Consider the following 13,141-nt stretch of genomic DNA (forward strand, 5'->3'; position numbering starts at 1 on the left):
ACGATGTATAAAATGACCCCGATACACTATCAGTAGATAAAACACATTCAAGTTTTTATGGACCCCACTGACTTTCAATGTAAGGCCAAAAAGACATTTTTTTCAAAATACTTTCTTCTGTGTTCCACAGAAAAATGAAATACAGGTTTGAAACCACATGATGCATTTTGTTTTTTACTACCCTACCAAGCATACAGTATTTCATACTCAAACTTTAAGGTAAGATGTAACTCAAAGTTAAGTTTACACGGGGGAAAAAAGTAGATCTCATGCAATCAAGTTAATGTAAAACTAACCTCCTGATAGATTTCCAGCCAACCATTCGCCAATACCTGAGAAAATCTATAAAACTAACTAGTAAACGTCTTAATGGATTATTCTGTAATACATCGGTGACAAATATTTAAGTCTTCTGATTGATTCTTGACCTAAAATAACCCGACAGGTCAGGGTGTAGCTTCTCATGTGGCAGGATGTTATGAAGGAAACCACACGAGTAGAACAAGGTGCCATGTTCTGTTTAAAGTTCTACACAATGTCAGACGATATCCTTAATTAAATCCTACAGAATGACTTCCACTTCCAATACAGTCCAATACAGCCAGTGAGCGGATTCTACTACATTTCAAAGCGTGTTCACTTTTAAGGAAAACAACTTAAATTTCTTAAATTTCTAAAAATGTGAACTCTTAAAAGTAAAGGTTCCAAAAGGGAGTTTTCGCAGTGATGCAAAAGAAGAACCATTTTTGGTTCCCAAAAGAACCTTTCAGTGAACAGCTCCTAAAAGAACCATTTTAAAGAACATTTTAAAAATCTAAAGAACCTTTTTAGAATACTGTTCTGGATTTGAAAGGTTCCGTGGATGTTCAAGGTTCTTTATAGAACCATTGATGCCAATTAAGAAGCTTTATTTTTAAGAGTGCACGTGATAATTCATAAGGGGCCAAAATAATAAGTGAACTCACCCCATCAACCAGTCCATGCTGCTAGCAGAGGATCCACGCCAGCCCTGCGTTGACTTTCAGCGGCTGTTTAAAATGATCTCCAGGGCTGGATTCGGTTTTTCTGGAGTGGAGTCTAAATGTTAGCTATAACAGGTTTGGACACGGAGCTGCTCCTCATTGACTTTGACTGATTTCTAAAGAGCCTCGGAATGAGCTGGTGCTATGAGGGCTGGTGGGGGTCAGTTGTCAGCGCTGTGCTGCTCGTGTCGTGGGATGCCGGTGCTCCGGTGCTCCGGCGCTCGTGTCTTGGTGTCTGTAAAGCAGGCATGAAGTACACTCAGTGTCTAACGCTTCAGGACAGTCCCGCTGCTGCTTGATTTCAGGAATCCGGAAGTAAACACGGACTGTGTTTCAAAGCCCAGCGAGATTACTTTCAGCGCTGAAGAACGGAATAAACCAAAAAAAATGTTTGCAAAAACGGTCTAGTTAGTCAGCGTACTAGGCTTTGAGACACAGCCCGATTGCCCCGTCGCTTCCGTGCCTGTCATTGTTCACCTCAGCTGCAGTTTATAAATAAACTCAAATATCCTGCAAGAGACACATCCACATTTAATTAATAATATTCATTCCTAATTCTCGGAACCCGCTCTTTTTATTTTAATTTATTATTACTGAATGCAGTTTGATGCAATTTAATTTAAGTTAGCCCATTTATTATAATTTGGTTTTATTATTATTATTATTTCTAGCATAAGTTTCAGAATTTATTCTTGCTATTCAAGTCTGTTCACTTAATATTTAGGCTAAATGATACATATTCTATAACTGTTTCTTTACTTATCACTGATTTCATGCATATACTTTATTTTGAACTTCACTATCAAAGTTGTCGTCATGTCAGGGAATAAAGAACAACCTCTCATCTTACCAAAAGATGGAGCTGTAATGTAATTATATGGCAACTCTACGGCAGGTTTTCACACTTTAATACCATATTCTAACCCTGCCTGAAGTGCCACCTGAAATTGATTTATTTATTAGTTCTACGCATTTTATTTTAAAATACCTATTTTCATTCATTATAATTATCAATACAAATTAATTAATACGTTAAATTAATACTGACGTCTTGAAAGACGTGCAATTCTACTATCAGCCGCTAGGGGCGCGCGAACACCTGCATTAACCCGCATCTTAGTCTTTTGGAGGAACTCTAACAGATGTTCAGTGTTGTGTAATTGGTCATTTGTAGCGACATTTCAGAGTGTAATTATACACTCTGGAACCATTTATTTAAAAAGAAAAGTCTTTAAAGTTCGAGGAAGTTTCAGGTAGAATCGAGGAGAAAAAAAAAAACAATTTACGACTGAGGGAGCGCTAGTTCCTGAAGACCCTTCTCTTCAAAGTGAGTTTCTGAGGAGTCACACAGGTGAAGACTAAAATGATAGCAAGTCTTGAAATTTACTTTATTTACACAGAATAATTTCTGATCAAATCTAATCGCGATGTAGGGTTTTTCAGTTAACCACAAAATAAACTTAGCACTAGCGGAATGACATGCGGCTGTCTTAATGGCTACAAGCACCAGTAAGTATTTAACAGAATTCATGTAGTCATATAAAGTCCTTATGACAGCTTTATGTTACTTAAATTAGTCAGTTCACCAAACAAATCCTTAAAATATAGATCGCAAGTCTTTGTAATGCTTATTTTTGGAGACTGAGAGCCCCAGTCCCCATTCACTCTCATTATATGGAGAAGGACAGTCTCTGGACATACTGTTAAACGTCTCTTTTTTTGAAAGTCACATGGGTTTGGAATGACATGAGGATGACAGATGAGTAGACGATGACAGAACCATCACTTTAAGGTTATGACCAGGTCTTACGTGAAATCTTAGCACACAAGGTTGATTCCCTTTAGACGTTCACCTTGAGCCAAAACTGTACAAATCAATACACATCTCTCTGATTCCAGACACGCCGTCTCCTGGCTTCCCCTGAGCGATGTGCTCGGCGCCTGAGGACTCAGACCTACCTCTGATTCAAGAGCACATTGGCCCACCTGACAGTTATATTGGCATCATTGAAATCACAGGAGAGCAGAAGTGATGTGGTAGGAGAAAGACTGCTGTTTGGCCTCCTTGATGACATAAACCAGGAACAACAAGGTCACCAACCACCAACAGATGGCAGCACCATACAAAGGCCAAGAAAACTGGTGAAACCTGGGATATAAGTACACAGCTTGCATGGCACATTTAAAAATATATATTTTAAAATAAATGTTCTGTGAAGGGTGGTGTCTAACCTCTAAAAAATCATTACGTCAAACAAAATCATATATATGTATGTATATTTATTTATTTATTTATTTATTTATTTATTTATTTATTTATTTATATATGAGCTTTCTTATTTATTTCTTTGGGGTTTATATTACTTAACAACCCTGTGACCAACATTTGGAACATAGTAAATATAAGTCTGATTTGGGTGATTTTGCGGTTTTCTAGTAAGAAGCATCAAATATGAAGCAAAATAAATGCATTATAATTAAAAATTACATGTAAATAATAATAATAATAATAAAAAAAACCAATGCCAGAATGGGTAACAGGGCTGAAAATGTTGCCTTAATTAAGCCGTCACTTATTGGGGGTGGATAATTTGAGGCAAAATATTGGTTTTTAGTTGTTGATAAACATATATTTACCATAAACGAAAGGAAAATATTTGTGAAATCTTTGGTAACAGAGTTGAATAGTTTTGTGTAAAAATTTAGAAAATATAATGAGATAACTTGCCCATCTTCAAAAGGTGAAAATGATGTTGCTTTGATGCCTAAATTCCAAAAAAAAATTTATGTAAAAAATCATCATAATAACAGATTTATTTTAATACAATTATTTTTTGGTACATACAGTCAAGAAGATCAAGACCCCCATTTAAAGTCTACATTTTAAAGAATGTTAAAATTTTTTTAATTAGAGAAAAATCATTTTACATTAAATTAAGTTTAATTAAAATTAGTTAATAAATGAAATATTGTTGCAAAATAATACATACCAAAAAGGTTATTTTTTTCTAATATTTCTGGCAAGAGTTTATAAGATACAGTATATATATATATATAGTATATATATATATATATATATATATATATATATATATATATATATATATATATATATATATATATATATATATATTTTTTTATTTTATTATTATTTTTTTTTTACAGGAAACCAAAGAGGACTGTATTTGTACAATGTGCAAGACATACTTTCAATTCAAATTGCATTAGCAATTAGCATAAGCGCTTGAAAGCTGCTACATTGCACTCAAGGGAACATTGGCTGCAGGTCAAACAGTTATTAAAATAATTACACTCCAGGTTTGTAAAGAGGTCTGTTATAAATTGAAGTGGCTGTTTTCAGGTTATGGCAAAACCTTTTTTTAATTGACTTGACATTGGAAGGCAGCCACACTAACATAGCATAAAAATGCTATAAAGTGCATGAATACATAATTTTGTGGCACCAAAAGTTTATAAAATTGGTTATAGTAAGTCTCTGTGGTTTTTCTTTTATAGTGTAGAAAAATTTTCACATGCTTTTGATTTACGGTCATTTGAGGACACAGGCAATGGGGCGAGAAATCCCACGGAAAGTTACCTACCGACTCCAGCAAACGCAATTGAAGAGAATTGTTGCTATGATGTAACAGTTTTATAAGTTGCCATATATACACTTTGGGATCGGAGAGCAGTCTGGCACACAACACGGCTGCATCTGGGAACAATCAGCTTCTCAGGAACTTGTCACTCTCATATCTAATAGCTTATAATAACACAAATTTCTTGCACTCAGACAAATACCTCCAATGTGTTAATTAGGCAGAGTTAAATATGGTTAATTAATTAGAACATAACGCATTATTATTAACATTTAAAGCAGGTTTTGAAGAGCCTTTTAAAACCTGTTTATGAACCTATTTATTACTTATCTTCTTGCTGCACATACACTTAAACAAACCCAGGAAATAGATATTTTCCACGTCTGATCTGACTGGGTGGGGTAGCAAGTGATGAGCAAAATTAGTAGTAATTATACTAATAAGAACAGCAAGAAGAATAGAAAGAATATTTAGTGCAAAGTAATAATAATAATTAAAATAAACAAATGTTATATATTATATATATATAATTATTATTTCTAATAACATTAGAAATGTAGAAAAATACAATTTAATAAAAAGATTTTTAAAAAATGTAACATGCACATAATTTAGTACACTATTTAGCTTGGTGTAATGCAATGTGTTTATGCAGTTTAAGGTTAAAAAAAAACATTATTTTCAACATACTGTACATTATTGTTTCTCCTCTATGCCCCGCCTTCTGAAATGTGTTAATTTTTTACAAAGCTCATTGTTCTGAAAAGCAAGGCGTGCTCTGATTGGCCAGCTATCCAGTGCATTGTGATTGGCTGAATACCTCAAGCATGTGACGGATGGCTGAATACCTCAAGCGTGTGATGTTACGCCCCTTAACATACTGTGATGCTGTGTCCTGGCACGATGAGACAAAACCAATAAAACCCATTACAAACGAGCCATTTGTTGAATCCAGTGGGGACATAATTACTGATTATAATGACTTATACTGTGTTTTTATGCGTTGGATTGTGTATCGTGCCATGTAAACATAAAACCATGTCTGCATTTGTGATTGAAGAAACAACAAACAACGCATTTGAATCATCAGTGTCAAATTCTTTAAATATGAAAACGTACTTACAGGCTGTGAGTCAGAAGTGCCAGACTGTTCTTGCAAAGTTGGAACTGCCCCACTTTATAGAAACAGACACCGGCACTGTAGGCTACTCTCAAAGGAAACAGTCCTCGTCCTCCGTGAAATGCGCTGCACACATCTGAATATTTAAGTTGGACTGTTCTGGAACAATATTGTAAATACAATTTAACCACTGATTTCTAGTCGTGTCCTCTTTTGGGAGGCCAAACAAAGTACAGTGGTGTGAAAACGTTTTTTTTTTGCATATTTCTCACACTTAAAAGATTCAGATCATCAAACAAATTTTAATATTACACAAAGATAACCCGAGTAAATACAAAATGCCATTTTGAAATAATGATTTCATTTATTAAGGGGAAAAAGCTGTCCAAACCTGCCTGGCCCTATGTGAAAAAGTAAATCTAATAACTGGTTGTTCAACCCTTTGCTGCAACAACTGCAATCAAGCATTTGTGATAACTCCCAATGAGTCTTTCACATCGCTGTTGAGGAATTTTGGCCCACTCTTCTTTGTAGAATTGGAGGGTTTTTCGAGCATGAATGGACAGTTTAAGGTCATGCCAAAGCATCTCAATTGGATTTAAGTCCGAACTTTGATTGGTCACTCCAAAACCTTCATTTTGTTTTTCTTGAGCCATTCAGAGGTGGACTTGCTGCTGTGTTTGGGATCATTGTCCTGCTGCAAAACCCAAGTGTGCTTGAGGTCACAATCTGACGGCCGGACATTCTCCTTCAGGATAGAGTGCAGAATTCATGGTTCCATCAATTATGGCAAGTCATTCAGAACCTGAAGCTGCAAAGCAGCCCCAGACCATCACACTACCACCACCATGTTTGACTGTTGGTATGATGTTCTGTTTATGAAATGAGAAGAGTTGGTTTTACACCAGATGTAACGGGACACACACCTTCAAAAAGTTCAACTTTTGTTGCATCAGACCACAGAATATTTGCCCAAAAGTCTTGGGGATAAGCAAGATATTTTTTTGGCAAATGTGAGACGAGCCTTTGTGTCTCTTTCTTATTGTTGAATCATGAACACTGACCATAAACTGAGTCAAGTGAGGCCTGCAGTTCTTTAGATGTTGTTCCGGGTTCTTTTATGACCTCCTGGATGAGTCGTCATTGCGCTTTTGGAGTAATTTTGGTTGGCCGGCCGCTCCTGGGAAGGTTCACCACTGTTCCAAGTTTTCTCCATTTGTGGATAATGGCTCTGACCGTGGTTCGGTGGAGTCCTAAAGCCTTAGAAATGGCTTTATAACCCTTTCCAGACTGATACAATCAACTAAGTTGTTTCTCATCTGTCTGTGAATTTCTTTAGATCGCAGCATGATGAGTTGCTCTTTAAGCATGCTTCACTTTATCAGACAGCTTCTATTTCTTGATTCAACAGGTCTGGCAGTAATCAGGCCTGGTTTTGGCTTGTGAAATTTAACTCAGCTTTCGAAAATAATGTGGTTAATCACAGTTCTTTCAACACTTTTTAAGTGCGACAAATATGCAAAAAATAAAAAATACAGGAAGGGGACAAAAACCTTTTCAAGGCACTGTAGTTTCGCTTTCACAATGAAACAGCATCTCCACAACATGGTGCCGGCGGCAACAAAGAGAATAAAAGTTCCGCCTTCTTTCTTTACGTGAACATCTGGGCTGCGTTATGCAAATCTTCCCACATAGTGACGTAGCGATGTGGGGGCATGTTAGAACGAGCCGTTTTAGGGGTGTGTGGTTGACTCTTAACTTTTATAAAGAATATCTCTTTGAATTTGAGACTTTAGTCTTTGCAACTTTACAGATCTTCTTTATGCACCAAGAACTTGTAACACTCCAAAGAGAAAGGAAAAATTTAAATCGCATCATATGCCCCCTTTAATAGTTTCTCTTTGAACCCATTTAGCACTGAGAATGAAATCTGGTAGCCACAGCATTCATGTTAAAAGCTTTGATGGTGATGTGAGGGGGGAAGACAGGAGAGTCTTTTGTGTCGACTGCATGTCATCATGTGCTCATTGTCAGCTGGGCTTCCGTAATCATTATCCCTCCAGAACACACAGTCCAAACACTCAACAAACATCTGATTACGTGTATGTATCACCCACACCCCATTTCATATGCTTTCATTTGTTTGTACAAAGTAAAATTTGTTCTATTAACATATTACACAGACCAGAAGCCGCAGATGCCCACACAGCTTCTCATTCTCTGCGCTCACATTCAGAAACAAGACGAGGAATGAAAGAAAAATCCCCAAGCCAAGTGAGAACAGAATGGTATTCTCGAGTGGGAAGTGGGGAATTTTCCTCCTATTCCCAATGGATTTAGTGTTCCTGGTCATACGGAGGGCCTTTCTTACCCTGGTTTTCACCTTGACCCCGCAGCTCTGTGTGTGTTGTACGTGGGCAGCTGGGTTTGGACTCAGCACTGTTAGTGTGCTGTGTTCAATCAGGTTTTTATACCACCGTCTCCTCTTTCACAGGGGCAGACGATAAAGACAGGTCTTTATTGAGGGGAACAATGGTGAGGAGTTACAGCACAAGAGAGCTCCAAAGCATGTGCAATATATGCAGAACTGCAACAAAGGTCAGGTATGCAAATCCCAGTGTATGTCTCAGATCAGTTCTTCTCAACTGCTTTTTTTTCAATCTGCCAAAATGATACAAACGTTTTGCTATAATTTAAAGGAATAATTCATGCAAAAAATGAAGTTAGCTGAAAATGTACTCACCCTCAGGCCATCCAAGATGTAGAAAAGATTTGGAGTGATTTAGTATTAAGTCACTATTTTGTCCAGATGCAATGGTTTGAAGTTAAAATGCCTTGATGGAATTGTTTCTTAGAAATATGCAGCTTTTTGCTTCACAAGATGTTAACTGGAGTGGTGTGGATTATTGTGATGTTTTTATCAGCTGTTTGGACTCCGATTCTGACGGCACCCATTCACTGCAGAGGATCCATTGGTGAGCAAATGATGTAATGATACATTTCTCCAAATCTGTTTTGATTAACAAACAAACTCTTCTGCATCTTGTATGGCCTGCGGGTGAGTAAAATTTCAGCAAATTTTAATTGTGGGGTGAACTATTCCTTTAATGACGCACAGTTGTATGGTTTGTTTGCATTTACTGTTTTTTCCCCTGCATCCCCAACTTTATTGGAGCATATTTGCGAGCCATTTTATATATATATATACTGTATATTAGTGTGTGTGTGTGTGTGTGTGTATGTATGTATGTGTATAGTATATATACACATACTTCTATAATATTCTGATGAACTCCAGTTTTTCATTATTTTTTTCTCTGATTCAATGAATCTTTATCTTTATATAATTTGCATAGAGCATCATCAAAAGCTTAAAAGTGGCAATGCCTACAAACTTCATGTACTAATCGATCGAAGATTATTCCTGCAACGGGATAAAAATAAATAAATAAAAGGGGTAATTACGACTTTTTGTTTAATTTTTTCCCTCACATCCTGAGTTTATATTGCAATTATGAACTTTCCAGAATTCAGAAAAAAGGCATAATTGTGAGACATAAACTTAGAATTACAAGAAAAGAATTAAGATAAAAAGTCACAATTACCACCATTTTTTTCATCCCGTGGCGGAATGTTAGAGAATTATTTAAAATATGCAAAAATAAATGAAATGTCGTTAATTCATAAACACTTTTTCTTAGAATCTCTGACCTTGCACAACTATGCTACTACAAAAAAAAATCTAAGGAAAATAAATCACAAAACTGTAATATTTTGTAATGTTTGTATTTTGTTTCATCGTCACAAAATGGGTACATGGGGAGGAACAAGCCTTTCAAAAGAACCTGAGGTATTTTGCGTCAAGCAGCCTAAGGTATCAAGATTTTCTCTCAGAAAAAAATCCCTATATCAATTAGTTTTGTTGATACGATGCTATCCACACAAAATATAATAATAATAATAATAATAATAAGTTGCCAACTATTTGACAATTTCAGCAAAAAGGACAGCCTGCATCTTTTTATTACATGTTTTAAATAATGATAACAATGTCTTTAAAATTATAGTACAGGGAAGGAAAAGGAAATACAGGTAATGTCTCACACAAGGAAAAAACTTACAGCAGCACAAATACAAGATTTGCCATACGGAAAAGCTAACTGAAAAATACAGACATAAATAAATTGCTGAACTATTTCCCATGGATAGGGCAATCCCATTCACATTTGCACACACACACACACACACACACACACACCCTTTCTGTGTTATATTTATCCTTTGGAGCTTTCTAGAGATTCTGAGAGAAACAGAGAGGATGAAGGGAAAGGGGGAGTGAAGGAGAGAAAGAATAGAAGAGAAATTTGTGCTAAAGAGAGATGGAGAAAAGGGATAAATAGAGAAAGCTCTGAGCTCAGACATGTAATTGACTCATTAAAAGCTCCCCTGAGAAGAAAGCAAGCAGAATGTATTGTCACCGTAGTGCAGACTCTGTTCTTATCAGTTACTGGTCTTTCATATAAAGTTTATAATCCAATAAAAACTAGTTGATCAGCAGACATAACTGTCAGGCCATCAGCCAGGTTCAAATGCATGTAGTTGTGTATTCTTTTTTGCTGATGAAAAGGTTAGCGGTTGATCTCCTCTCCAAGACGGCAGTTTATAAGAGCATCTGCAAAGGGTCCTTCTGTCAGTCATTCACAACATCAATCCACACATCCTCCCGCAATCAGACCCAAACAAACAATAAATAATGTCATAAATATGCAGAACAAATGGGGGACACAGACAAACCCCTTTAGAGTCCCTGTCATTTTTCCCTTCATTTCGTCTTGTGTGCTTGTTAATACAAAAATCAAATTCTTGAAAATCAAAATGAGTCGCTACTCATTTTACAATGCTGGGGTATCATACATATTTTTCTAGATTACTCTAGAATATTCATGCTGGATTAAAGTCTTTAATTATTCAAGCCAGCAGGTTGGAGAGACAAACGAAAGCCACACCAAATGCTTTAGTTTGTGACACTGCAGGACATCAATGGTTACACATGATTTTTTTGTAAAGCGCTGTGGTACCCTTTTAATGAGAACGTTGTAAAACTTCCCTCTTAAAGCAAAAGAAAGTGCATTTAAACATCAGATAATTCCTGGTAATAACTGCACTCCCTTATAAAGAAAAAGGAGGACAAAAAAAAAAACACACAAGTAAAAACACATATTGCTTGTAGTTGTGTATCAGTTTTGTGAGTGTATTTTTGTAAATGTCACAGAAAAAGAGAGATCAACACTGAAAAAGAGGAAAAATAAAAACTCCACAATCTTTATATTATTTCTCATTACCAGAATGATCCAGTAGAATAAATTAAAACTGTAACTAAGAAAATGAAAAGAAAAAAAAAACTTTAGACGTCCATTGAAATCACTGTGTATAGTTCATATACTATTTGTTTGTAAGGATACCAGCAGCATTGACGCATGCTTAGTGAGAGGAACGTGGGTTGCACAACAGTTCGTGCATCACCACTTGGGCACAGGAGGGGAAGGACTAGACCCTGAAATCTTGGTAACAAAAGAATGACAGAGAACATTATTGGAAAACGCCCAGAATGCGTTTCCTTCATGACATGCCTGGTTCCTCCTCCAGGATTCCATGAATGCTAGGATACAGGAGCAGGGTGGACAAGAACACCGCACAAAGAGGCCTTCATTCAGCCCCTAAAAGCATGTACCACCAAGGCTTAGTCTGTGCTGACTCCTTGTGCTGTGGCGGTGTAACTTCACTGAGTCCAGGGCAGCACAATAAAAGAAACAAGTGTGAACATAACAGCCATGCTTGATTCTCAATACACCAAAAGGCTGGTAAAGCTTTTATGAGGAATAGGGTGGTCTGTTTCTAGAGTGAGGAAACGAGGGATTCTGCCACTGCAGTCTCAGCTCGCTGTCATCTGGGGATGGCTATGGCTTAAAAACAGTAGAAAGACAAAGCAAAGTCAATCTGCGTCCGGTTCCACCGGCTTAAAAAGACAAAAAAAAGTTCAATTTCTGAGAACTAGTCATTATTAACAATCCTATGAACTAATATGAATGTACCACAGCCTTGCCAGGCCCACTCTTAGTCATCCTTACTCATAAGTGGCGTCTGTCTGTCTGTGCATTAAAGTCTCCAGGGGCTGTGAAGGTGATGTCAGGATACTTCAATGATTTCCATGCTTCCAGAGAAGCTGGACTGTTTGCTGATCTTTCCCAGTTCCTCCCTTGAGCGTGTCTCCGATATGCCCTCTTCGAACTCCATCTGACAGCTGCGCCGCTTGAACTGTTTATCGGCAGCACTGGAAGTGGGAGCGTCCTCGTGCCAGCTGCCCCTCGAGTCCCGTGGCTCCCCCACCTTCTCCCGCAGACGCACAGCCTCGCATGGGCCGGGAAGGCTGCTGCATCCTAGTGCAGGAAAGTGTACCACCCCTCCTCCACCTCCATTACTGTTCATTGACTCCGAGCTGTAGAACCAAGGGGCTTCGCCTGTTGGCGTAACAGGGGTTGTGGCCTGTACGGTGTCTCTATGCTTGGTCCACATGGGCCCGGTGCCCACAGTGGGAAGGCTGAGCAGCAGAGAGGGCTTCAGATTGTCGTCAAAACTGGGACTTTTGTGTGTGGGAAGTGAGTGTCCGAAGTGCGAGTGCACAGGAGAACTTCCAGCGCTGCTTCCATTGTGCTTGCTTTTCCTCCGCAAACGAGGTCGGGAGCTGCTCTCAGGAAAGAGGCTTGGAGATTCAGCTAAACTGGGGCTGATGGGTGAGTACTGGCATACTCCATTGGCTTCTCCAGCCTCTGGGCTATCCAGCTTGCAGAGTTTGGGAACATCTTCGGTATGCGCAGGCGTGAGGCGAGGACAGTGGTTGGGCTCGTAGACTGATTTGATGTCAAGTGAGAAAGAGCGTTTGAGCCGGTTGGTGTCTAGGATACGCTCTGCTGAAAGATTCAAGCCATTAAAGCCCTGCTGGAGGGAGGTTGGAGAAGGAAGCTTGGTGTCCAATTCAGTGCTGTTCTTCTCAGCCTCCAGACGACCCTTTTCAGGATTACTGGAAAATTCTCCTCTAGGTTCTGACAATTCCTTCAACTGCTCCAACTTCTCCTGACCCGAGGACAGAGCCTTTAGTAATCTCAGACCTTTCTCGAACTCCAGCAGCTGTCCCAGGAAGTTGAAGTTGGGTGATATTGAAGGTCTTCGGTCCTTCACAAACCTGGAAACACAAGATGAGTAAGAATGATTACCCTAAGGACAAATCCGCATATATGGAAAGGAAGACATCTTCAACACAAAGATGCATCATGTGAGCTTGTAAAGGCCTTGAACAAAAATCTGTGTTTAGGAAGGCCAGGATGGGTATTGTTTACAAGCGT

General features: G+C 38.0%; 2 protein-coding genes across 6 annotated transcripts in view; both read right to left on the reverse strand.

Annotated features, from left to right (window-relative positions):
* The window catches only part of LOC109053354 (MOB kinase activator 2-like), a 44,981-nt gene extending 43,595 nt beyond the window's left edge, over nt 1–1,386 (reverse strand). The window contains exons 1-2 of the mRNA XM_042752644.1: nt 1,054–1,386; nt 966–1,012 (exon numbers count right to left, since the gene is read on the reverse strand). Coding sequence (XP_042608578.1) covers nt 966–982 — 17 coding nt within the window. The 5' untranslated portion in view covers nt 983–1,012; nt 1,054–1,386. The remainder of the gene's footprint in view (nt 1–965; nt 1,013–1,053) is intronic.
* Nucleotides 1,387–9,511: 8,125 nt separating this feature from the next.
* The window catches only part of LOC109101578 (dual specificity protein phosphatase 8-like), a 42,793-nt gene continuing 39,163 nt past the window's right edge, over nt 9,512–13,141 (reverse strand). For 4 of the 5 annotated variants that reach the window (XM_042753495.1, XM_042753497.1, XM_042753498.1 and 1 more), the window contains one exon: nt 9,512–12,981. In XM_042753495.1, coding sequence (XP_042609429.1) covers nt 11,928–12,981 — 1,054 coding nt within the window. In that variant the 3' untranslated portion in view covers nt 9,512–11,927. The remainder of the gene's footprint in view (nt 12,982–13,141) is intronic. The other variant, XR_006158642.1, reaches the window with a different exon arrangement.

This window comes from Cyprinus carpio, chromosome B25, assembly GCF_018340385.1.
Source record: "Cyprinus carpio isolate SPL01 chromosome B25, ASM1834038v1, whole genome shotgun sequence".
NCBI classification, from domain to species: Eukaryota; Metazoa; Chordata; class Actinopteri; order Cypriniformes; family Cyprinidae; genus Cyprinus; species Cyprinus carpio.